The following is a 25,486-nucleotide window of genomic DNA, read 5'->3' as shown; positions in this document are numbered from 1 at the left end:
AGATTTGTCCATGAAGTGTTCCCTCATTGATCTGTATGTCCAAAAAAAGTACATTTATCTGAATCCTAAATGTCTCTCGTTGTCTTGAATTTTATGATGGAATTCCAATCTCCAGGATAATCAATCTCCAAAAGAAAAACAAAAAAACTATATAGTGTCATATGTTCCACTCCAAAAATGATCAAAATACCAATAAATGTGCTCACATTTAAATAAGTGTGTTACAACAACCGTTTGGTCTGCTCATACGACCCCTTTGTATGTACTCTTAGGCTGTGTTCACACATATGAGGCCACGGTTTCAGTGCAGCAGTCCAGTACGGATCTGTACACTGGTTCAGGTGCGATTCAGGTGCAAATTTTTACCTAAAAGCACAGGACCCTTTTTAAAACCACACCGCAGCAGCTCCACACATGTGTGAACCTGTGAAATTGAGAAGGCTTCCGGTTCACATATTATGCGATTTGGATGCGGTTAAAAATGCATTCAATTTGCATATATGTGAACCAAGCCTAACCCTCCAACTTTTAAAAGTGAGCCTTCTATATAACGCTACAGAATTTTCTTTATTCCCTTGTGACCTCTCAATATTGTGTCCTTAGAAAAAATCCTCCTCACTCACGCCAAAGTTGGTATTAGAGGATCCCAAAAAAGAAAAATACTCATAGTGTTATACCGCAAGAGATACTCCAAATAAAAAAAGAAAGGGGGTTATAGCTGGCTTGCCAATGGCTCTTTTGCTGCTGATGTTGACTTTCTCCTGAAGGCAGCGGTATAACCTATTGTCTATGAAATATTGCTGATCCTGTGTCCCTATACGCACAATAAAGGATAAACCTTTATGTATTTTTTATTTTGTTACAAAAAGCACTTGCTTAACAAAAAACATGTCCAAGAAAGAAAAAAAATAATTTGATTACCATGTTAAGAAGCTCTTCAAGTAACATTCGAGATGGTTGTCCAAGAGATTTCAGCACCTCAAGCAAATGAGTGTAACCAATTCTTTCCTTAAATACTTCCTAAAACAAAAAGCATCCAATAAAACAAAAATACAGATTTTGTACTAAAACACATACATATATATGTAGGTTACAGCATTAACATGTGTTAAACAATTTTTTTTTCTTTGTTTTGGATAGAATGTCAAAGACTTGGGACCTTTCACTGTTGCGACTTCCACAGATTTTCTCTCATTTCCTGTCTGGTAAAATGATTGAAAAACTCCTCTCCACTGCAGTTGTTGCTGGTTGCCTCGCTTGTCCTTGCAGGATTCCTCATTTACAATATGTCCATATGGCCAAAGTTGACAGGCAATGGCAGAAGGATCAGCAAGAGGAGGTGGTCATCAGAGGAAATTTAGTCATAATTGTTTACAATAAGGCGTCAAAGATGTGTCTGTGTATATTAGTGGTCTCCAAACTGCAGCCCAGGGGCTGTATGTGGCCCTCTGCTTGCCTTTATCTGGCCCTTGAGGCACTATTCCTCCCACTGACACCAACAATGGGTACTATTCCTTCCACAGACCCAAACAACGGGGCACTATTTCTCTCATGGACACCAATGATGGGGCACTATTCCTCTCACTGACACCAATGATGGGGCACTATTTCTCCCACTGACACCAATGATGGGGCACTATTTCTCCCACTGACACCAATGATGGGGCACTATTCCTCCCACTGACACCAACGATGGGGCATTATTCCTCCAACTGATACCAACAATGGGGCACTATTCCTCCTACTGACACCAACGATGGGGCATTATTCCTCCAACTCATACCAACGATGGGGCACTATTCCTCCTACTGACACCAACGATGGGGCATTATTCCTCCAACTGATACCAACGATAGGGGACTATTCCTCCAACTGATGCCAACGATGGGTCACTATTCCTCCCACTAACACCAATGATAGGGCACTATTCCTCCTGCTGACACCAATGATGGGGCACTATCCCTCCCGCTGACATGAATGATGGGGCACTATTCCTCCCACTGACACAGGGACATGTTCTACTCCCAAAGGCCAAAGTCTGGCACCAACGTCTGAAGAACAGTAAACTGACCCTTTGTTAGAAAGTTTGGAGACTCCTGGTGTATATGAAAGATAACATTTTATTATGCAAACTGATAATTTCAATTATAATGGGATGGTGGTAAGTTGACCCAATGATTTTTTTTTTTTATATTCATCAAGGACTGCAACAGTGGATCCCTGCTGGCACTATGGCACTTCCCCCTCACTGCCTACTGCACAAGCAATATTATAACATGAAAAAAATATTGGTCTATTAAAAGAAAAAAAATTGAATGAGTGGATGGTAATGAGCTGAACCATTGTAATCATATTTTATTATTTATCAAGGAGAGTGCACAGCTGGGGATTGTAGTTCTTCTCCCACAGCTCCTGCTGTGATCTCAAGAACACAATATGATAAGAAAAATCATTGCCCATGTTTGCGTTTCAAGTGCCCCTCGCTGATCGTTTTAAAGTGCAGAGTCCTATTCGTAAATACATATTGGCACAACAGTAACCTAACCAAGATGCGAAAACCAATAAACACTGATAAAGTTGTAAAAATGAAAATACAACTTGCAGCAAAGCGTACGTAGCTTCACATGCTTTACCTTTGCTCCAGGAGATTTGTGCTTCACAGCTGTAAGTGCTTTAAGTGTTGAGACACACAAACAGTCTAACTGTTCCTGAAACACCTAAAATGGTAGAAAAACAGAAATTACTGAACAGGAGATCATTTATAATGAGGCATTTGGACCTTTCAGCTGGAATCAAAAGAAAGAAAAAGTGTGATTCATTTAAAAGTTTTAGCTTTTTTTATCACTAATAAACACAATCCCACCACCAGTACTTCTAAAAAAAAAAAAACAGCCTGTAAAGCAATAAGAGAAAAGCAAGACAGAACACGCACTCAGAAATTCAAGTAGGTAAACAGGAAATCCAATTTATCACACCTGCTTAAATAAACATATTAAATATATTTTTATTGTTGATTTGATGTGTACAGAATACATATATTCTAGGGGCTAATCAATAGCTGAAGGATCTGATTTTGTGTCTCTATAAATATATATTTTTTTTATATAAAAGAGGTTACTACTAGATTGTTTGGTAATAATCGGGCTTTCTTTGGGAGGAAGGGAATGTTTTTTTTAGAGTAGGAATGCTCGCGCACACACAGATGTCCACACATACACAGAAAGCCCAGAATACCAGTCCACCGAAATGCTAAAATTATAACTTTACTTTAAATATGGAAATATTTCACTGCATCACTATGTCTACAATAAAAAACATTGCCAGCACATTGCTCCAATTCAGCCACAATGGCAGATTAATAAATACCAAGCAAAGATTATGATGAAGGAATTTGTGTTGGTGGTCAGCTTTCATATCCCTCTCACAAGTTAAATTCATAACATTTTTACAGGCAGTTAAGCAACTACCGCCAGACAAATCCCAGTGACTTTGTATATACTTAGGGGAATGAGCGCAGGAGAAAGTTACTTGCCTTACTATTTTTTTTTACATGAAAACTGGGTACAGTTTACTATTATTGTGTAGAAAATTTATTTTTTTTGTTCAGATGGGGGTAGATCTATGAGCTTTTAGATATACAAAGTGACTTTCCTGCTTAGTAGTATCAAAAAAAAAAGACAGATGTACCTGTACTTTATCTTAAGGCCAGCCATAAGCGGATCGAAATTTGGCCAGTTTGGAACCGGACAAATTTCAATCCCTCTATGGGCAGGCTGGTTGTACTGAAGATGATGCACTGATCAACATCAGTACAACCAGCCTGTCTGCTTTTTTTTTAAAGCTGATTACTGCCAGCTGCTATAGCTACTGGCAGTGATCATTGTATTCTGACAGCTGGGAACCTCCTGCTGTCAGAATACAATAGCACAGCGATAGGAATTCCCCCATCAACAATGACTGTGAGGATGGGTAACTGAACAATTTTCTTACCTTCAACCTGTGGTTGAAGGAAAGAAAGTTGTATCTGGCTTGCTTAGGAAGTACACTACAAAATATTACTGCTTTACATGGCGATATATTGCTTGCACTGCCTTGTCTTTTCTTCTTCTTTCCCAAAGCTCAGTAAGCCTTATAATTTCGCTTATTTCTATTTCGCAAAGAAAACATGTTGGTAAGAACAGGACAAATAAAGGAGATGAACAAGCTGGGTTGAAGTAAGGTGGTGGCAATGTTATTCTGGGGAGTTTTCAGTCTAGTTTTGCTGTGATGTCAGCTATGTGTACCTGATTTTCATTCATTTCTGTCAGTAATTTGTTGGCAAGGTCTTTCTCACTCTTGTCTGCCCCTCTAGTGTTAGCGTTTAACAAGAGCTGCAGGATGGAGACAAGAACATTGCAGAGAGGTGGATTATCAGTTAGCAGCAGCCATGGGGCAAGGGGGACAGGTTTCAACAGGAACATGCACATTAACACCTTTGGCACATTGCACATAATGCATATAAAGAAAACAGCTTTATTAAAGGTTTAAACATGGCACACAAACATGTTATAGAGATGATTTCAGGCGTCCTCCGAACATAGCTATATCCCAACATCAGTTACAATCTTTTTTAGTCCAATCAATTGCGAACTGGGTCATTCATTGCCCTGTAGCTCACTTAAACAAAGGGGTGGGATGCTGGTGACATCAGTGACCTTATGTGCCCATATTTATTTAACGACATGGTGTCATGTGTCTACATAAGGGCACTGATGTCACCATCATCCAGCCACTTCGTTTGCATGTGCTTTGGCCAGTGAAGGACACAGCTTGCCGCTGACTGGATAAAAAAAAAAAAAAAAAAACACAACTTTGATGTTCAGATAGTGGTGAGTTTTAAGAACTCTCAAGCTCATCCAACAGTTAAAATTCTTGGACAGTTAATACACTCCTTAAAGTGGGGTTCCACCCAAAAAACAAAAATACCTGGAAAAATTCTTAAAAAAAAAACAAAAAAACATTTGGATATTTTTTTTTTTTTTTTTACTTACCTCTAAATGCCTGTTGCTAGGTGGTCCCTCGTAGTCTGCCTGTTCCTCTGCCTGGGCTGGTGACATCACTTCCCCCCAGGCACAGGAAGGGCTCCGCTCTGCTCCCTCCCTCCTGTCAATCATCTGGGACCCATTACAGGTCCCAGGTGATTGAGCGGCCAATCACAGCGCGCGGCGCCGCTCGCGCATGCGCAGTAGGTGCCAGGCTGTGAAGCCATAGCCTGGCGCCCACAGTTGAAATGCCGGCGCCGACGAGCGAAGGGGGGGGACGAGCGGGGCTTCGATCCCCCGCATCACTAGACCCAGGGACAGGTAAGTGTCCAATTAAAAGTCAGCAGCTGCAGTATTTGTAGCTGCTGACTTTTAATTTTTTTTTTTTTTTTTTGACGGCCCCCCTGGGTGGAACTCCTCTTTAAGGAGAGCCATCAGTAAAAATTCTGTGCTGGGTCTATCAGCTGCCATAGTTAAAGTCAACTAAAATGCAGCTGTCACAATCTTGCCACCCAACTCAAATAAAATTAATGGAGTTAGCTGTAACACATGTATTTTGTGTGACTTAGAATGCAATTGGAAATGCAGCAGCTGAGAAGTATATATAAAAGATCCTGTGAGCCTCCTCTGATTATAAATTGCCTAAATGGCACCGTGAAACAGCTGCAAGCGTTAAACACGTCTCATAAAAACATGCAGATAAAAGCAGGAATAAATATATACGCTGCGCTTTCAAATATATTCTTCACATTATATATATGTAATAACCAAAGTGCAAATATGCGTGTGAATCACACATCGTGGTACATCCAGTAACTAGTGACTGTAAAAAGTGACAATAGTGCAACAAATAATGAACATATAAATGAAAATAAATAATCACACTAGTAAAAAGTGCTACAACGTGCATCCATATGGTGATTGGTTGTATCAAAATTATTATTCATAAAATCATATAGTGTTCATAAAATCATATAATGTTCATAAAATCATATAGTGTACATAAAAATATATAGTGAACTCAATCCACTAAAACATATAAATGAATAAAAAGTGCTTCTATGTGCATATGTGTCATCCAATTATTTCAATTCAAAAGTGCTTCTAAAGTCCATGCGATTTGGAAACTGCTGTATAAATAATCCAAAACAAGCCGCAGTGATCCATGCGATTTGGAAACTGCTGTGTAGATAATCCAAAGCAAGCCACAGTGATCACACTCAGGTGCCCCCTAGGTATTAAACGCTCACCTCTGAGCATGTGACTTTGCACTTAAGCTTAGTCAATACACGCCTGTGAACCACCTCTGGGACTCTGTAGTTTTAACCAGACTCCTGGACCCATCAGCACTATACCTCGGTTGAGTGAAAAAAAGACTGTATGGTGTAATAACGTTTTAACAGTTTATTAATCACAAAAAAAAACCCTATGGGGTACTCACATAGTATAGGCGCGTCAGTACGCCACTCTACATCAGGCAAACAGCAAATGGCATGTAAAAATACCAGATCGATATTGGGATGGTATGGGGTTCTTTCCTGACAGGTCACCTGCTGAACGTCCATCCTGTCCCCTCCCCAACGTGTATCGATACAGGGAACTACCTAGGGGGCACCTGAGTGTGATCACTGTGGCTTGCTTTGGATTGTTTACACAGCAGTTTCCAAATCGCATGGACTTTAGAAGCACTTTTGAATTGAAATAATTGGATGACACATATGCACATAGAAGCACTTTTTATTCATCTATATGTTTTAGAGGATTGAGTCCACTAAATGATTTTATGAACACTATATGATTTTATGTACACTACATGATTTTATGAACACTATATGATTTTATGAACAATAATTTTGATACAACCAATCGCCATGTAGATGCACGTTATAGCACTTTTTACTAGTGTGACTTTTTACAGTCACTAGTTACTGGATGTATCACGGTGTGTGATTCACAGGCATATTTGCGTTTTGGTTATCACATATATATATATAATGTGAAGAGTATATTTGAAAGCGCAGTGTATATATTTATTTCAGCTGAGAAGACAGAATGGAAATTTGGTGTCTCTTCAGGAACCACCATGTTAGGTCACAAGACATTGTGTGGTTTGCAAACCAAAATGCTGTGGAAGTCTGACTTCTCAGTGTCGGGTGGAATTGTTCATTAAAGTATATTTAGGGAAACTGTGAAATCCCTTCCACTTAGAAAGGGCTGACTTTCAGAGATTAACAACCTAGAGCGCATAGCCTCCACAGGAAACATGAAGTCTGTTTGAGATCTGAGCTCTTGGTTATACATATACACATAGATTTCTCCATCCCTGCTAAACAATATACAGGCATACCCCACTTTTAAGTACACAATGGGGTTTATTTACTAAAGCTGGAAAGTGCTAAATCAGGCTCACTTCTGCATAGAAACCAATCAGCTTCCAGGTTTTATTACCAAAGCTTAATTGAACAAGCTGGGGTTAGAAGCTCATTGGTTTCTATGCAGAACTGAGCCTGATTTTGCACTTTCCAGCTTTAGTTAATAAACCCTATTATGTACTTAAAAGTGGGGTATGCCTGTATTGTGTGAAGTCTCACTAAAATTATCCAATCATATAAAAAGAAAACCCGTTTACCTATTAAATCTGTACAACTATTGTGTGAACAATCTCAAATCATTTGGTAAACCACCTTTATATTTCAATTAAGCACTTGCAATCCCCTTTTGGTAAACCACCTTTATATTTCAATTAAGCACTTGCAACCCCCCTACACATCTCATCTAACCACTGTGCCCGCACCCCCTGTAGCCCACATCTAACTACCATGCCTGCACCCCTGTACCCGCTGCTACTGCACCAACGCACACTTTGGTATTCATCCTATTCAACAAACAGGCACCATTTTGCTAGTATGACATAAAACAAATCTTTATTTGGTTATCTAATATATTTACAATAAGTACATGACTACAAAAAAGTTATTTGTTCACATTATGTCTGTCTTCATGAGTCCTAAAATATATAAGCCTTAAAGAGCAGCTCACATTTGTTGAGAAAAAAAAGGAGCAATTCCCTCGGGGTGATCAATGTACAATAAGGCTAGGGTCACATGTATGCAGGCGTGGGACTGCATGTAAAACGCACACTTTCTTGCACCCGTAGCAAAAACACAATGCTGTTAGCAGACGTGAGGAGATGCCATTAGTTCCCAATGGCATCCCCACACACTGGAAACCACAGCGCAGTTGCTGGAAAACGCAGAGCACTCTTTGCAGACACCTTTTCCCTGCGTTTTCAGTAGACACAGCAGACTATTCAAATGAATGGGCTGCGGTGTCTGCGCAAATGTGGCCATGGGGTAATTGCACTAGTGGTAACCTAGCCTGAAGGAATTTTAACAGACTTTGTAGCAGATTCCTACTTTTCGTTGCGCTAAAAAAATAGCTTTGTTTCATCAGACTTATTGTAGACTGATTCTGAATGTGGGGGAGGAGCTGGTTCATTATAATCAGCTAGTGCACTCTCAGTATTATAATGAGAAAAGCTGCAGGGTCAACATCCCTGTAAAAGTATCTAAACTTTGGGAAGTATCTTACAAAAACTGAAATTCCTATTGCAGAGGGTGTCTAAAATTTGACTTCTATCTTTGTGCGGAGTTATGGAAAAATAAGTGAGCAAATCACACAAGCCGGAAATTACAGTGGCTGCAGATTGGAAAAGGTAATTTTTAAAAATTTTAAATTACAAAAATTACAAAATAGGCTTGTGTAGCAATTGTATATACTGTATTATTTTTTATTTGTTTTATATTTTTCTATAAAAGTAGAGATACTAAAGCTGAACTGCAGGTAAACAGCTTAAAGGGCAACTAAATTAATTATACATAACGGTCTTGCCTGCCAAAGCATTTATAATTGTGTTAAATGTTAAATTCACCTTTGGAGCATGTTACGCATTACACCCATATATAACATGTAACATGCTCCAGCTGCTGCTCCTCCTCTATGTTAGCCTATTTGTCCATGCACATTTGGGTGTTTACGTACATATTTGTAGAGGAGCATTTTCAGGCTAAAAAAAAAAAAAAACAAGTGCGTTTTTGAGAGAAGCTTTCGAGCAGAAAAAAATGCTTTACGTGCATAAACATGCCTAATGCACAGAAATGCTGCCTTTAGGAGCATTCACAGATTTCAAGTGTACGATTATAGTGAAAATGAGCACGGGGGAATGTTTTGGAAAAAACACTTATAAAAATGAATGCCCATAACCGTGCATACAGTGGCTTGAAAAAGTATTCATATCTCTTGAAATTGTCCACATTTTGTCATGTTACAACCAAAAACGTAGATGTATTTGATTGGGATTTTATGTGATAGACCAACTCAAAGTGGCACATAATTGTGAAGTGGAAGGAAAATGATAAATGGTTTTCAAAAATGTTTACAAATAAATATCTGAAAAGTGTGGAGTGCATTGGCATTCTGCCCCTTTTACTCTGATACCCCTAACTAAAATCTAGTGGAACCAATTGCCTTCAGAAGTCACCTAATTAGTACACCTGTGTGCAATTTAATCTCAGTATAAATACAGCTGTTCTGTGAAGCCCTCAGAAGTTTGTTAGAGAACCTTAATGAACAAACAGCATCATGAAACCAGACAAGTCAGGGATAAAGTTGTGGAAAAGTTAAAAGCAGGGTTAAAAAAATATCCCAAGCTTTGGACATCCTACGGAGCACTGTTCAATCCATCATGCGAAAATGGAAAGAGTATGGCACAACTGCAAACCTACCAAGACATGGCCATCCACCTAAACTGATAGGCCGGGCAAGGAGAGTATTAATCAGAGAAGCAGCTAAGAAGCCCATGGTAACTCTGGAGGAGCTGCAGAGATCCACAGCTCAGAAGGGAGAATCTGTCCACAGGACAACTATTAGCCACGCACTCCCCAAATCTGGCCTTTATGGAAGAGTGGCAAGAAGAAAGCCAATGTTGAAAGAAAGCCATAAGAAGTCCCGTTTGCAGTTTGGGGTACATTTGGAAGAAGGTGCTCTGGTCAGATGAGAACAAAATTTTTACTTTTTGGCCTAAAAGCAAAACGCTATGTGTGGTGGAAAACTAACACAGCACATCACCCTGGACACACCATCCCCACTGTGAAACATGGTGGTGGCAGCATCATATTGTGGAGATGCTTTTCTTCAGCAGGGACAGGGAAAGTGGTCAGAGTTGATGGGAAGATGGATGGAGCCAAATACAGGGCAATCTTAGAAGAAAACCTGTTAGGCTGCAAAAGACTTGAGACTGGGGCAGAGGTTCACCTTCCAGCAAGACAACGACCCTAAACATACAGCCAGAGATACAATGGAATGGTTTAGAATTCAGGGGTCTCAAACTGGCAGCCCTCCAGCTGTTGCAAAACTACAAGTCCCATGAGGCACTGCAAGGCCGACAGTTACAAGCATAACTCCCACAGGCAGAGGCATGATGGGACTTGTAGTTTAGCAACAGCTGGAGGGCCACCAGTTTGAGACCCCTGGTTTAGATCAAAGCATATTCATGTGTTAGAATGGCCCAGTCAAATACCAGACCTAAATCCAATTGAGAATCTGTGGCAAGAGTTGAAAATTGCTGTTCACTGATGTTTTCCATCCAATCTGACAGAGCTTGAAGTATTTTGCAAAGAAGAATGGGCAAAAATGTCATTCTCTAGATGTTCAAAGCTGGTAGAGACATCCCCAAAAAGACTTGCAGCTGTAATCGCAGCGAAAGGTGGTTAAAGTATTGACTCAGGTGGGCTGAATACAAATGTACACCAAACTTTTCAGATATTTAACTGTAAAAAATTTTGAAAACCATTTATCATTTTCCTTCCACTTCACAATTATGTCCCACTTTGTGTTGGTCCATCACATAAAATCCCAATAAAATACATTTACGTTTTTGGTTGTAACTTGACAAAATATGTAAAATGTCAAGGCACTATAAACTCTTGTGCAATACAAGCCACTATGAGCATTTTTATGCTTCTTTTTCTGCAGAGGTTCTGGCATTTTTTCAACCGCATTTTGTGCATGGATCCTTAACAGCTATTTAAAGATAATCTCTGAAACTGAATTACATTTAGTTCACTATAGCATATTGCATCATAAACATTTTTTTTTTTTTAAATAAAATATTTTTTTCATTCCTTGTTACACATGAGAACCGCTGATCTCTTGCAGCCTCTCTCTATCTACATACATGCATTCCAGCAACTTCTGCAGATCATTTCTCAAGGCAGGCTTGCTGGTGGTGACAGTGGACCATGCCTGTCTAATGTGAACCGACTTGGCTTATTATGGACTCCTCTGGGAAGAGTGTGTGACAAGGTGACAATACAAAAGGACACTCGAATGGCAGGGACAAAAGCATTGTTATCCTTTAACAGGGCTGCACAATGATCTTTATGATAGGATCTCCAAGGTTTTTCTTACAGGTACATTTTTCACGTACATCAATTTTTACAGGAGGGAGGGGGCCCAGCTCTAATAAACAGACCATGCATTTTATTGCAATGCCTGCTTTAACAAGTTAAAGCTTATATGAGATGTAAGCCATTTAGTTAACTCATAATGTAAAATGTTTATTTGAGAGTAAATTTCGTTTTACCAGAAAAGCAATTGCCACATTAGCCATTTTGTAATTTAAGGTTAATAAAAATTACCTATTTCAATATGCAGCTAACTAGGATTTTCTAAAATTCAGATGTTGCCCGCATAAAGATGTAACCACTGCAACGTACATGTACTGAAGCCCTATCCTTGAAATGCCTTCTTTTAATCTTGGGACTGATCTACTTAGTACACTGGAAACAGGAAGTAAGTGGGATGCAGGCGTGAATTTCTAACCAAACAGGAGGATATAATTGCAATGTTCCATATATAATTAACATGGAAAGAACCACCCTAAAAAGATTTTCACCAAGTGGGTCAGACTTAAATTAAAGTGATAATAAACCCTCGTTTTATTTAAAGCAATAGGTTTACTTTAATGCCAACCCGGCAGTAACTTATGCTCACCTTTCTTTCACTCCCCTGCCAATATATTTGCTCTGGGGAAGAAGGAAAAGCAATGTGTGAGCTCTAAAACCTAGTACACACGGCTAAATTTTCGGGGGCATTGGCCAGTTTGATAGAAACCGGCTGACATTCAGCCCGTGCGGAGAGCACTGACTGGAGTGTTCTGGTGGGGGGCAACCTCCCTGTCAAAACACAATAGCACAGCAGGGGAGATTGCTGTACTAACATCAGATTGTTAGTACAGCAGCTCCGACCTGAGCTGTCAGTTTTCTTTTTCGCTCGCTTGGTTAAATGGAAAAAAAAACTAGCACTGTGTATGAGGCTTAAAGAGGTTGTAAACCTCAAAAAAAAGTAAAAAAAAAAACCTGCAAGACAAAGACATAATGAGCTAGGCCGACATCTTTCCCAGAGTTACGGCACGCCCTGGGCTCGGGCCCTGAAGAAACAGCACGAGCAAGCCGTTCCTTCAGTGTACATGCGCAGATGACGTCGGCAGCAGCATATATAGTAAATATCTCCTAAACGGTGCAGGTTTAGGAGATATTTACAGTACCTACAGGTAAGCCTTAAGCCTTACTATAGGCTTATCTGTAGGTACAATTAAAGAGGAAGACTTTACTTCCTCTTTAATTCATGACTTGAAGATCTAAAGACTCTCCGGGTGCCTGATAAACTCATTGCCAAGCAACTGGAATGTCACACATGAGGAAGAGGAGACAGAGACATGCCCCCCTCAAACTCAGAACTACCAATTATTTTTCTTCCCTTCCAGTGGCCAAAAGGAAGAAAGATTGCTACAGGAACCAGAATGGTCAGCTGCTGCTTTGCACTGCATGGGCAAAGCACACGTTCACTTTAATTCTGAGCAAAATATCATAAAGCAAATGAGGTCATGTGTCATTAAAAAAGATAACGATATTCTAGTCTCCATTTAAAGCAGAACTTCACCATAAAAGGGAAGCTTTTTAAATTCTGCCCCTCCCCCTATTATATTATGCACTTTTTTGCACATTTTTTTGGGGAGCAGGTACCTATTTCTGGCAGGTACCTGCTCCCACTTCCGCTCTGACCATCGAGGCAATTGGAATGTAAGTTGGCGCCCCCACTCCACTGCAACGGGTCCGTTCTCAATTCGAAGTACGACTCGTGCATGCGCAGTGGGAAGCTGGATGTGAAACCACAGAATTCCTGGACAGGTAAGTGCCCTTTCACTAAAAGTCAGAAGTTACAGTATTTGTAACTGCTGACTGTTATTATTTTTACTGGCTAAAGAACTTATACTTTAGGAAAACGAATTTTGGAGAAAATAAAGTTTTGATGGGCCAAGAAAAACAAAACAATAAACAGAAGCACATAATGCTGCTTTCGATGATGGATTAGTCTTCTTAGCATCATGCACTGTAAGTTCCAGGCACTGGTTAAAATGGTTAAGTAATGTAGAACAGCCAAAGATCTTTCTGTGATCTTAACAGAACTCAAGTTGCTAACTGCACATGCATGTTAAATGAAATAGGATGGTATATGCTGCAGAGTTTGGGTTTATATTAAAGGACATGCTAACTAGCCTGAGAAGCAGAAGTTACTAATTGTCTTTCTAGAAATACTGTAACTAGTACAATGTTTTAGTTCAAATACAAAGGTCACATACTGTTTAAAAACATAACTTTACTACAAATAGTTTCCCATGTGGCAATTCACACTTGTTTACATTGACAAAATACAAAATTAGATTGCTGTCTAAAGCGACTTACCCTACAATTCTGCAGCAATCTGATAAGGTGCTCAAAGCAGTTGCTGTTTAAGAAAATAGTTTGCAGTACCGGCCTGTCTGTGCAGTTTAACATATCAGTCATACAGTCTGTACAGAAAAAAAAATATTACAAAATATAAATAAAAGTCATTATAATAATCAGAAATTAGTTCTTAAGAGACAACTCAAAACGGCCAACCTTCCAGTGCCCCTACCTAATTTAAAGTGTGTTTCCCCTTTTGCAGTTAAATTTGAGAAAACCCCACTATACGTTTGTTAGGTGTTACCTTTCACACAGTGTGCCTAAAAAAAAAAATGTAAAAATAATATTTCTGATCTTTTGGATGTTTTTCAGGTGGAGGTGTCATAGCTGACTGCAAGGTTCTTCGAACAATGTTAGAGTGAACCTGTCCCAAGTCTGTTCTCATCAACATACAATACAAAAAGCCCAGCCTCTACACCTTCAACCCTTTGTTAGGACAGGGAGTGTTCAAATCTAGTTACAACTGATAGTGAAGATCTGCCTACACAATACAGACAGGGTTAATTATGGCAAATTTTAGTTTAGGAGGGAAGTTTAAGGAAAAAACGTACATTTTAAATGCCCATCAATGCAGCCTTGCACAGCATCCATCTGCAGCCTTCCCCAGTGTCCATCTGCAGCCTTCCCTAGTGTCCATCTGCAGCCTTGCCCAAAATTGCAGCATGATGGGTTTTTTAACTTAGCACCGCCGAGATACACAGATGTTGTGTGTATTCGGCTCCTCCCTGCTGTCTCTGAAGGTAAGAGGAGCGCCGCCGTCATAGACCGAGCCAAGCCGAGTGTACTATGTACTCAGCTACTCGGCTCCGCTCGCAGTCACGCCACGTCCCGCCCCTTGGCTCGACTACTTTGATGGACACAACACCAGTCCAAAGGCTAGGAGGCGGTACTGGGCGTGACTGCGAGCGGAGCCGAGTGGCACCGAAGCCTAGCTGAGAACACATTACACTCGGCTCGGTCTATGTTGGCGGCGCTCCTCTTGCCCTCACAGACAGCGGGGATCGGCGTATAACACGCACCCACAATTTTCCCGATTTTACGGTGAAAAAAGTGCGTGTTATACGCCGATAAGTACGGTAGGTGTTATCCCAACTTGGCTGCAAAAGTGAAAATACACTTTAAGCGCTTTCTATCCTTAGGCCATATATGTACGAACTCAAGCAAGCAGTTATACCAGGATCATGGCTGCAGCTGCGACCATCATCCTGGTATTGTCTCGAATTCCTCGTACACACGGTCGGACTTTGTTCGGACATTCCGACAACAAAATCCTAGGATTTTTTCCGACGGATGTTGGCTCAAACTTGTCTTGCATACACACGGTCACACAAAGTTGTTGGAAAATCCGATCGTTCTAAATGCGGTGACGTAAAACACGTACGTCGGGACTATAAACGGGGCAGTGGCCAATAGCTTTCATCTCTTTATTTATTTTGAGCATGCGTGGCACTTTGTCCGTCGGATTTGTGTACACACGATCGGAATTTCCGACAACGGATTTTGTTGTCGGAAAATTTTATATCCTGCTCTCAAACTTTGTGTGTCAGAAAATCCGATGGAAAATGTGTGATGGAGCCTACACATGGTCGGAATTTCCGACAACAAGGTCCTATCACACATTTTTCGTCGGAAAATCCGACCGTGTGTACGGGGCATTAGACCCATTTCACACAGACGGTTTTCAGGTGTTTTAGCGCTAGAAATAGCCTCTAAATAACGCCAGAAAACCACCTCCCATTCATTTATGTGTGTCTTTTCACACAGAGGTGGTGCGCTTGTGGGACGTTAGGAAAAGTCCTGCAAGAAGCATCTATCTGTATATGAATGGGCAACGCTTCCGAAGCGCCTGAAAAGCACTTCGGAAGCGCCGCAATACGGGCATTTTTAACCCCTTCTTTGGGGTTAAAAGCGAGCAGCGCCTTAGCGCTAACGCGGCCGCGGCTCAGTGTGAAAGGGGTCTTAGAGCTGGCAATCAACTTTCATGTAAAAGTGATCCGGGCAGTTCTACATCTGCCCGATCACTTTTATAGGCTCACTTTCCTGATGAAGGCAGCATCCTTCAATGTTAATCTGTAAGGGGGTAATTCTTAAGCAATGACCACAGGTGTAAGGAATATTCTTCCCAATGGCCATCACACTAATGCCTGTGGCCCGTCAGCTGTTGTGGAACTACAAGTCCCATGAGGCATTGCAAGCCACTGACAGTTACAAGCTTGACTCCCGAAGGCAGAGGCATGATGGAAATTGTATTTTTACAACAGCTGAAGGGCCACAGGTTGCGCACCCATGCACTAATGTATCATGAGATATCACAGATATCATCATTTTAGCAGGGGTTCCCTGAGACCAGAACATTATTTAGAGGGTTCCTCTTTGTTGAAAAAGCTGAGAAAGGCTGTTTTACAGCCTCAGTGCCAAAGCCTTCTTTAGTACTGCACGCACGGTAAATCACCATATAGAGTACTTAAATAAGGCCTTACTCCCAGTGACTCTACTGTAGGAGCCCATTGCTAAGGAGGATGGTCTCAGGGTCTTTTAAAGGCAAAGTTGTACCTTTGATTTTATTCTGTTTCTATTTTCTTTTTAATGAACAACATAAATCTAGGCCAGGCTCCTGATCTCCAGTCAAGTATGTGAGAAAAGCTTTGTTCCAACATTAATAGAAAAGAAAAGAAAGTATTTTCTGTCTGCTATAATAGTAAAAAATCAATTTTAAAGCGATAGTAAACCGCAGCCTTTATAAAAAAATCTTCTCTGTAAATTAATGCCATAATGTGCTAGTCTGCATCACAAACTAGCACATTTTGAAATGCTTACCTTAGAATGAAGCCCTTTACCGGTGCGCTGTCACTCATACAGGGCTTCCATCTTCCCCTTCTTCATCTTCTTTCCTCCTTCCGGGTTTGCATGCTCCAGCCATCTAATTGTCCGAGCTGCGATGACAGTCACAGCTGCAGCACAGAGCTCTGGGGATGGCGCGGATATGCTGTCCCTTCACAGCGCATGCGTTGGTGACATCACAGATTGCATGCAGTGTGAATATCTCCTAAACAGTGCAAGTTTAGGAGATATTCACTGTACTTACAGGTAAGCCTTATTATAGGCTAACCTGTAGGTACAAGTTAAAAAAAAAAAAAGACCTTACTTCCACTTTAATACTAATGTAACATTCATCCTGACTGGACTATTAATGCAAGTTTTGTTAGAAGATTAATAACAATATTTTCATAGCAAACAAAAAACACGTCAGATTCCAATGAACCAAACTTTTATCCTGGCTGGGGTACTTGTGGAAGGCGGAGAAAATCTTTGCACTATTATGAAGCATATGTTGTATCACAATATACTGAATGTGCAGCCTAGTTATATAGATGTCATTTATTGGGAACCCATATTTGTTCTTAAGCTAATGTACAGTTTAAGTAATTACATTTTTAGTTAAATTCATAAAACTTATAGCAAACCATTGTCTTGAGAAAATAAAAACATCTGTAAACCTGGCGAGTAAACTTACTTAGCATCTTTATCTGTAGTGTGATGAACCTGCTCTCCCATTGTCTGGATCTTCTCAGTCCTGGTAAGGCTGAATGATCAGAATTAAGCAGCTTGAAGTAGTTCTCCAAGATGGTCCCAATTTCCACCTGTCTCTGGTCAGAGCTGCTCACTAGTAGGACATGTACAACTTCTGTTAGGCACTTAAGGGTTAGCTCTGCTTTACGACTCACTTCATCCGGGTCCCGCTCATCCCATGTGTCACAATCTGCTAATACACGCATCAGAACTTCCATTGTGGCAGGAGAAATGACTTGAAGGGCGTTTCTCTAGAGGAACAAAATGGATCAGATATTCTGATAAATTAGAATTTATATGTGGCCTTTAGTGAAAGTCAATTTGCTATGTATAGCTCTCACTATACATACTAAGTAAATGCCTACAACAATCATTTTCTCCTGGAGACCATTCAAGTTTTCTTGTGTTTACGGATTAGTCTGTACTTCTTACTTAGCAGTACAGTTATAAAAGTACTTTTCTACTTTTTCCAGTTTACTTGTCCCTTAACATGTCTGTTTTTTCTTACACTCCTAATGATTAACTGACCACACTACAATCTATAGAAACTTATCCTGTAATGGCTTTCTCTTAGAAGTTTGCGCTATAAACAAAAAAAAGCGACAATTTAAAAAAAAAAAAAACAATATTTTTTACTTTTTGCTATAATAAATATCCTCAAAAATGTTTTTAAAAAACAAATTTCTTTATCAGTTTAGGCGGATATATATTCTTCTACATATTTTTGGTAAAAAAATTGCAATAAGTGTATATTGATTGGTTTGCGAAAAAGTTATAGCATCTACAAACTATGGGAAAGATTTATGGCATTTTTATTATTATTATTACTTTTTACTAGTAATGGCGGTGATCTGTGATTTTTAGCAGCACTGCGACATTGCGGCGGACAGATCGGACACTTTTGACACATTTTTGGGACCACTGACATTTATACAGCGATCAGTGCTATAAAAATGCACTACTGTATAAATGTCACTGGTAGGGAAGGGGTTAACACTAGGGGGCGAGCAAGGGGTTAAATGTGATCCCTCAGTGTGTGTTCTAACTGTATGGGGATGTGACTGACTGGGGGAGGAGACATATCGCTTGTTCCTACTTAGTAGGAGTAGATGATCTGTCTCTCCTCTCCTGACAGAATACCCATTCTGTCGCTCGTGCCCGCGATCGCACGTGGTCGGTGGTCATCGTGACCGCCACGTGCGCGCCTGCTATAGCTGTTTAAAAGGCCAACGTACAGCTATGGCAATTTGTGGGAGAGAGCCAACCTGCCGCAGTATAATGACGGCGGCTGGTCGGCTAGTGGTTAAAGCATTTGTTAACCCAAAAAATAAATAAAGATCCTGTTCCTATAAAGCATGTTATACAGCACAGTTCTGGTGCTGTGTAATTTGGCCCCTTGTATCACCTGTAATACCTGGCTGATCCTGCCAGTTTCTACCCTCCCCCTGTACGCTGACCACGATATCAGGGCTGCTGAGCCGTCAGCCGCAGCCTTCTCTATGTCTCCTGTGTCCTTTCTCTCCTCCTCTCCCCCCTCCTCTCTCTGCCTGTCAGCTCAGTGTCACCCTCCTGTCCTGCTGCTCAAGTTACTGTTTATTTGTAATACAATCATTTTTTTTCTACTGTAATGTCCCCCTGTGAATGTGCTGTATAAAAATAATGCTGTATATACCTTGTTTACAGAGCGCTGATATGCACTCATTGACCCGCCGCCTATCTCCTCTCTCGGCCAGACAGATGCAGCAGGTGGGGCCACCTCTATCCTTCTACCCTCCTGACTGATGTCAGCAGGGGGATCCCTGACCCCGCCCGCTGCATCTGTCTGGCTGATAGAGTCGATAGGCGTCAGCTCAATGAGCGCAGATCAGAAGGTATATACAGCATTATTTTTATAAAGCACAGTCACAGGGGGCCATTACAGTAAAAAACTGAGAAGAAAATGTAGTTACGTTGGTGGGTTAACAAGCACTAAATATGTATATGTAATGCATTTATTAAAATATGGTGCAAAAAAAAAAAAAAGTAAAAATCTAAAATTCACAGGAGATGTACGGGGTTAATAAAAGAAAAACAAAAACATACCCACCTTTATGCTACACCATCCGTTTAATGCTGCAGCTGTCCCCCTCTCTAAGACCGAGAATTAAGCAATCGCATGATCGCCGATTGCTCAGTTTTTGGTCTTCTTGAAGCGAATAGAAGTGACTGTCAGCCCTCGTTCACACTGAACACAGCTTTGAAATCATGCGAGTTCTTCTGAACTTGCACGATTTCAAAGCTGCATTTGAGTCTGAATTCGGGGGCGACTTGAAAGCCAAAGTTGGCAAAATTATTACAAGAACTACTTTTGGAAATTAGTGCGGCGCCGCACCAACGCTTCTATTGCCGACAATAGGCTCCGATTTGACCTGTCAAATAGCGCCAATGTGAATGGGGGCTCAGTCACTGCTCTCCACCTAGCCGCTCCAGCGATCACTGAAGCGACGGGCTACAGAGGGGGGCGTGTGTAGCTGGCTTCGGTTCTCAGCTGTGCAATGAGAGCCAGACCCTGGTGTCAATAAGGCAGCTGGGTGTATCCTGACAATATGGTCAGGATCCTTCTAGAGTCTGGAGTGGCTCTGTGTCGTCAGCTGACAGCGAGCTTTAGAAACGTTTACAGACAAACAAGCAACCAATATTATAAACTACCCTTTATATCTCTTTAATATAAATTAGCTTGCAATTTAGATTAAACTGTGTTTGTTTACGAGTTAAAAAAAAATAAATTCTCTCCTTGTGTTTGCTGCAGGTCCTCCCACTCAGCATATAACACTGATAAGAGCTCTGAGAAGAAAGAATTCTGCTCCAACAATGGTTTGGCAGCTGAATTTGGAAGAGAGCCAGCCAGCATTAGCAAAAGAAGACACATTTGTTTACCCTGTTTAAACTCGTGGTGACAGGGAAATCATATGCTCAGCAAGAGCCTATAGCCAATGCTGCCTGGGCATTACTAGCACAAGCCATATGGCAGAAAACCAATAAAACTATAAAACTACATTCATTAAAAGAAACCAATCAGGGCATAGATAAAGAGGGAGCCATGGGGCAAAAAAGAGACTAGGTGCAGTCAAGGTACACAATGAAATCACATCTTTTTGGCCTAGTTTATATATGTGTTGCCGTCTGAAGACCAATCCACATTGGATCGCTCTTTAGAGGATATTTGACAGGCAGTGAAGAGGCATTATATCATCCCCACATGCCTCTTTTAAACCCTTTAAATTCTGCAACGCATTACATTTGGTTGCAAGGTGGCCCCGTTTGTTAAATGGGTCAAGTATGGCAAGAGGTACTGCCTGCTAAACGTAGTGTTGGGAATAATTCTTGTTTACTTCTTTTCACAGGAGACTAAGGCAGCAGTGGGAGTCATTGGCTCATACTGCTGTCAGTCGAATCCTGTGAGCAGTGAGTGTGGAACAAAGCCAATCACTTTAAATAAGACATATCCAAGATATTAATATTGATTAAAGTGTAACTATGGTCAAAATGTAAAATCATAAATTAATTTCCCTACTGTATTTAAACTATTTCTAGTCTACTTCTATTAAAACAAAGGATCTTGAAGTCGGTGAACTTACTTTAATGCCGCATACACATGGTCGGACTTTTCAGCTACAAAAGTCCGACAGCCCGTCCGACAGACTTTCGACAGACTTTCAACGGACTTTGGCGGACTTTCAACAGACTTTCTAACGACCAGACTTGCCTACACACGATCACACCAAAGTCCAATGGATTTGTACGTGATGATGTACACCAGACTAAAATAAGGAAGTTGATAGTCAGTAGCCAATAGCTGCCCTAGCGTGGGTTTTTGTCCGTCGGACTAGCATACAGACGAGCGGATTTCTGGGTCCGGCGGAGTTACAGCGTAAAGATTTGAAGCATGTTCCAAATCTAAAGTCCGTCAGATTTGCGACTGGAAAAGTCCGCTGAAGGTCTGGTGAAGCCCACACACGATCGGATTGTCCGCCGGATTTGGTCCGTCGGCGTCAGTTGGACAAGTCCGGTCGAAAAGTCCGACTGTGTGTATGCGGCATAAGAAGATCCCAACACATTTACTTCCTTTAAGTCTGTGACACGTATTCACTATGCCCATAGACACTGCTGACACACATTTCAAAGTGCCTGCCTTTTGAACTACAGAGGTGCTGAGAGGAGGTGTTTCAGGAGGTGGAGTCAGTACAGGAATCATTGTTTGCAGGTACCATGGGATATGTAGTCCTTAGAAACTGAGCGTAAACAGAGGAGAAGTTGCAAAGCATGAAGGAAATCTAGGATGTGGTGAAAAGAGATGGCCAGCAGATCGCTGCACTCACAACACAAAAGGAACATTTTCAAGTATGCTTATTTTGGATGTTCACTAACAACTACTGTTTGTATTGCTATTACAAAGCTGATGTTCTAAAATGAAAGTTTATGCTATAATCATAGAACACAATTAAATGTAGACACTTAAAAAACCCTTTTCAGAACAAAATCTGCAATTGTAGATATTGTTGGTGTCAATATTGGCTCATCTTTGAAGTGATTTCTCAGCTTCACATACCAAAGATTCCTAAAGCATCAAATTGTAAAGTCTTGGTTTTTTTTTTCTGTATACTTCACTGCTCTGTTTTGCACGGAGCAGCCCGGATCCCTCTATTCTTGGGTCCCTCGTCTGTGATCCTGACCCCTCCCTCCTGTTCAGTGCCCCCACAGCAAGTAGCTTGCTATAGGGGCACCAGAGCCGAGTCACAGCTCCCTGTGTCCATTGAGACACGGAGCCTTGCACCTCTCTCTCCTGATTGGCTAGCTGACTTTGATTGACAGCAGCGGCAGCCAATGGCACTGCTGCTGTGTCTCTGCCAATTAGGAGGGACGGCTTAGACACTCGTGGATATCGCTGGACAGAGGGGGACCTCAGGTAAGCGTTAGGGGGGCTGATGCACACAGAAGGCTTTTTATCTTAATGCATAAGGATAAAAAACCTTCTGACTTTACAATCCCTTTAAGTATAAAAAAAAAGTCATAGCCACTGACCAACCCCTCCATTTAATACACATTTTGAAGGGAAGTGGGGAACAGTAAGAATGTATTATTTTATTATTAGCAGGTTATTTGTGACTCTGACACCAGAGGGAAATTTTCCCTCACTCCCTGTCTCTGTGATGCCCATACAAGGTGGTGTACGGACATCACTGAGACAGAAAGGCACAGACAATAATAAAGACATTTCCATACATTTTTATCCTTTCTCCCTCACACGTGTTTTTGCTTGTGTCCCTGTTTCTGATTGCTTTCTGTTCTGACAGGAATGAAATATACTCAATAGGGACACAGACAGAAATAAAACCTAGAGAGCCTCTAGCCAGCCTTCCCCACCATCCCAATCTAGAAAAAGTCTTGGTTAGGTTTATGCTTTATATTGTTGCATTGCTATTAAAAAATCAGTGTATGTCACCTTTAGGCAAACAATGTAAGATCAAAACAGGTAGAGCACATCTTTTTTGGAAATTGAAAACACTTTCAAGGACACACCTAAAGGAACTGATTACCTAAATGGTAGTAGTTGAATTTTAACCCCAATTTCTAGCAGTGTCACTTCATAATGATTTGTCAACAGTACATGCATGATTCATACAAAGATTATTTCATTTTTACTCTTTTATGAAGCACAGGAATTCGGCGAACACATAGGGGCATATTTATAAAGCAGTGAATGTGACCTTCACCAAACATTTAATGTTGGTGAATGATTTGTGAATGTTAGATCACTACTGGAGGCAACCTGAAGAGACACACATAAATAGTTATCTAGTATTTAAAGTGGCTCTAAAAAAACAAAAACATGGTGACAGGTGGAATGTGCTTGCTATTTTTATGTACTTTTTTTTTTTTAGTGGATCTACAACCAGAAAAAGCAAAACCTGTCAAATAATTCAAAAAGTGCAAATAGGTATCTAAACAGAAAAGTGAGGGCAGATAAAAAAAAAAAAAATAGTTTGACAAGTCGCTCATTTTTTTTTTATAAGTATATACGGTATGTCTGAGCATAGATCTATGGTTGTCCTAAGTATGTATAAATTCACTTTTTGTCGACTAACTCATTAACCCTGTTTGAAGTCTGTTCCAAGCATCAACTACTCTTTAGTTAAAAAAATACTTTTAAAACAAAGTACAAATAACATTCTTTATTATTGCCCTAACATGTTCAATATGGAGCTAAAGACATACCCAGTGTGTACCCAGCAACCTCCAAGAATGAGTGAAATAAAAGAGGAGGGGGGTTCTAGGTTGGTTAAAGTGGTTTTAAAGCTTAAAGTGGATGTAAACCCACTCTCATCCTTTCTAAATTACTGCCATAGTGGTTTTCTATAAGAATATACATGCCTCCTGCATGTATTCTTACCTGTCAAATGTCAACCCTCTGTCTGTTATGAGAACCGAAATACTGCAGATTCTCTGGGTGGGTCTGGCCCCTTGGCCAGGCATTGATATTTCTTACACTGAACTTCTGCTGGTCTTGTGGATTATGCCCCATGATCACCAACATCCAGTCAAAACACAGAAAAGTCACCACATGACTTCAGCCTGCCCAATCATGCTGAGGAGCAGCCAAACCTGGGAGAGCTGGAGAAGAAGAGAGGAAGGGATCTGAAGTACACAGAATGCCTCTCTCACACTGGTGCATGAGATATGTAAATCACCTGTTACTCACAGCAAGGGGGAAAAACTGACATCTATTTCTCTGTCCTTTTTATCTCACTGAAAAAGGATAAGAGGATTGCTCAGAGCTGGATTAACTCTTCGTGGCAATACTGGGCACAGATGACATGAAATTCTATACTGTAGTGTACAATGTGCAAGCCTCAATCAAAAAACATTTTTTTTCGGGTTTACATCCACTTTAAACTTTAATGCATTCCTTCCATTAGGATAAAATTTTTTTAGGCATAAGTTTTACCCCCTCACCCCCCTTACACTTACCTGACCCCTCATTTGATCCAGTGTTCCCATCTGCAGCTCTTCTTTCCCTTCATATTCTGGTCTCTCTGGCTTTGCTGAAGCGGTTAGAGCCATTGGCTTCCGCTGCTGTAAATCAAAGCGAGTGATGTAGGAGTGGGGGGGGGGATGGCCTGTCTGTGTCAGCAGGGACGTCATAATACGCAATATCAAAAACAGCACAGCTGCTTAGATTGGTAGGCCTACATGCTTAGCATGAACAGATTTGGCCACACAAGCTGCAAATCACCTTAAAGTGATATTAAAGTCTTGTTTTGTTTTTTTGGGGTTTAAAAATAACATATTATACTGCTCTGCGCAGTGGTTTTGCACAGAGTAGCCCAGATCTTCCTCTTCTCAGGTCCCCTGCCGGCACTCTTGTCCCCTCCCTCCTGCAGAGTGCCCCCACTGCTGCTCTGTGTGTCTATTCAGACATGGAGCCGTGGCTCAGCCCGGCCCCCTTTCTCTCCCCTCATTGGCTCACTGACTTTGATTGACAGCAGTGGGAGCCAATGGCGCCCGCTGCTGTGTCCCAGCCAATCAGGAGGGAGAGTCGCGGGCAGCCGAGGTTCTCGTGCAACAACGTTGGATCAAGGGGGAGCTCAGGTAAGTATTAGGGGGGCTGTTGCACACTGAAGGCTTTTTATCCTAATGTATAGAATGCATTAAGATAAAATAAACTTCCGATTTTAGAACCACTTTAAAGACCTGAACGGTCCACTCAAAGCTATTATAGGCTGAATAGATTTAAAAGGTTCTAACTTTCAATAGTAATCTAACCTATGTATCAACAATATAGACAAGAGGACAGCAGAGATGACGACCACAAAAAATGTATCACGTAATAAGAAAATAGCAGTGGGCTTTGCCAACATCCTTATACAACAAACAGAACAGCATAAACGATACTTACTTGGCCTCCAGACAAAACCGCTCCAAAAAGATGTAACAAGCAACATTTTAAACTTTCTTTAAGATGTTCACTTTCTTGAAAACATTCTGCAATAGAGAAATTTATTATATAAT

General features: G+C 40.8%; 1 protein-coding gene across 6 annotated transcripts in view; it reads right to left on the bottom strand.

The window, feature by feature from the left end:
* Positions 1–25,486, bottom strand: part of NBEAL1 (neurobeachin like 1) — a 371,002-nt gene that overhangs the window by 196,163 nt on the left and 149,353 nt on the right. For 4 of the 6 annotated variants that reach the window (XR_012244983.1, XM_073633306.1, XM_073633307.1 and 1 more), the window contains exons 8-13: positions 25,374–25,459; positions 17,382–17,688; positions 13,826–13,932; positions 4,284–4,370; positions 2,634–2,717; positions 922–1,020 (exon numbers count right to left, since the gene is read on the bottom strand). Coding sequence is in view for 5 of the 6 variants with exons in the window: in XM_073633306.1 (XP_073489407.1) it covers positions 922–1,020; positions 2,634–2,717; positions 4,284–4,370; positions 13,826–13,932; positions 17,382–17,688; positions 25,374–25,459 (770 nt within the window). In the remaining variant the exon portion in view is untranslated. The remainder of the gene's footprint in view (positions 1–921; positions 1,021–2,633; positions 2,718–4,283; positions 4,371–13,825; positions 13,933–17,381; positions 17,689–25,373; positions 25,460–25,486) is intronic. The other 2 variants (XM_073633308.1, XM_073633310.1) reach the window with 1 other exon arrangement.

This window comes from Aquarana catesbeiana, linkage group LG06 (assembly GCF_042186555.1).
Source record: "Aquarana catesbeiana isolate 2022-GZ linkage group LG06, ASM4218655v1, whole genome shotgun sequence".
NCBI lineage: Eukaryota > Metazoa > Chordata > Amphibia > Anura > Ranidae > Aquarana > Aquarana catesbeiana.
This window is presented reverse-complemented; position numbering and strand designations above follow the sequence as displayed.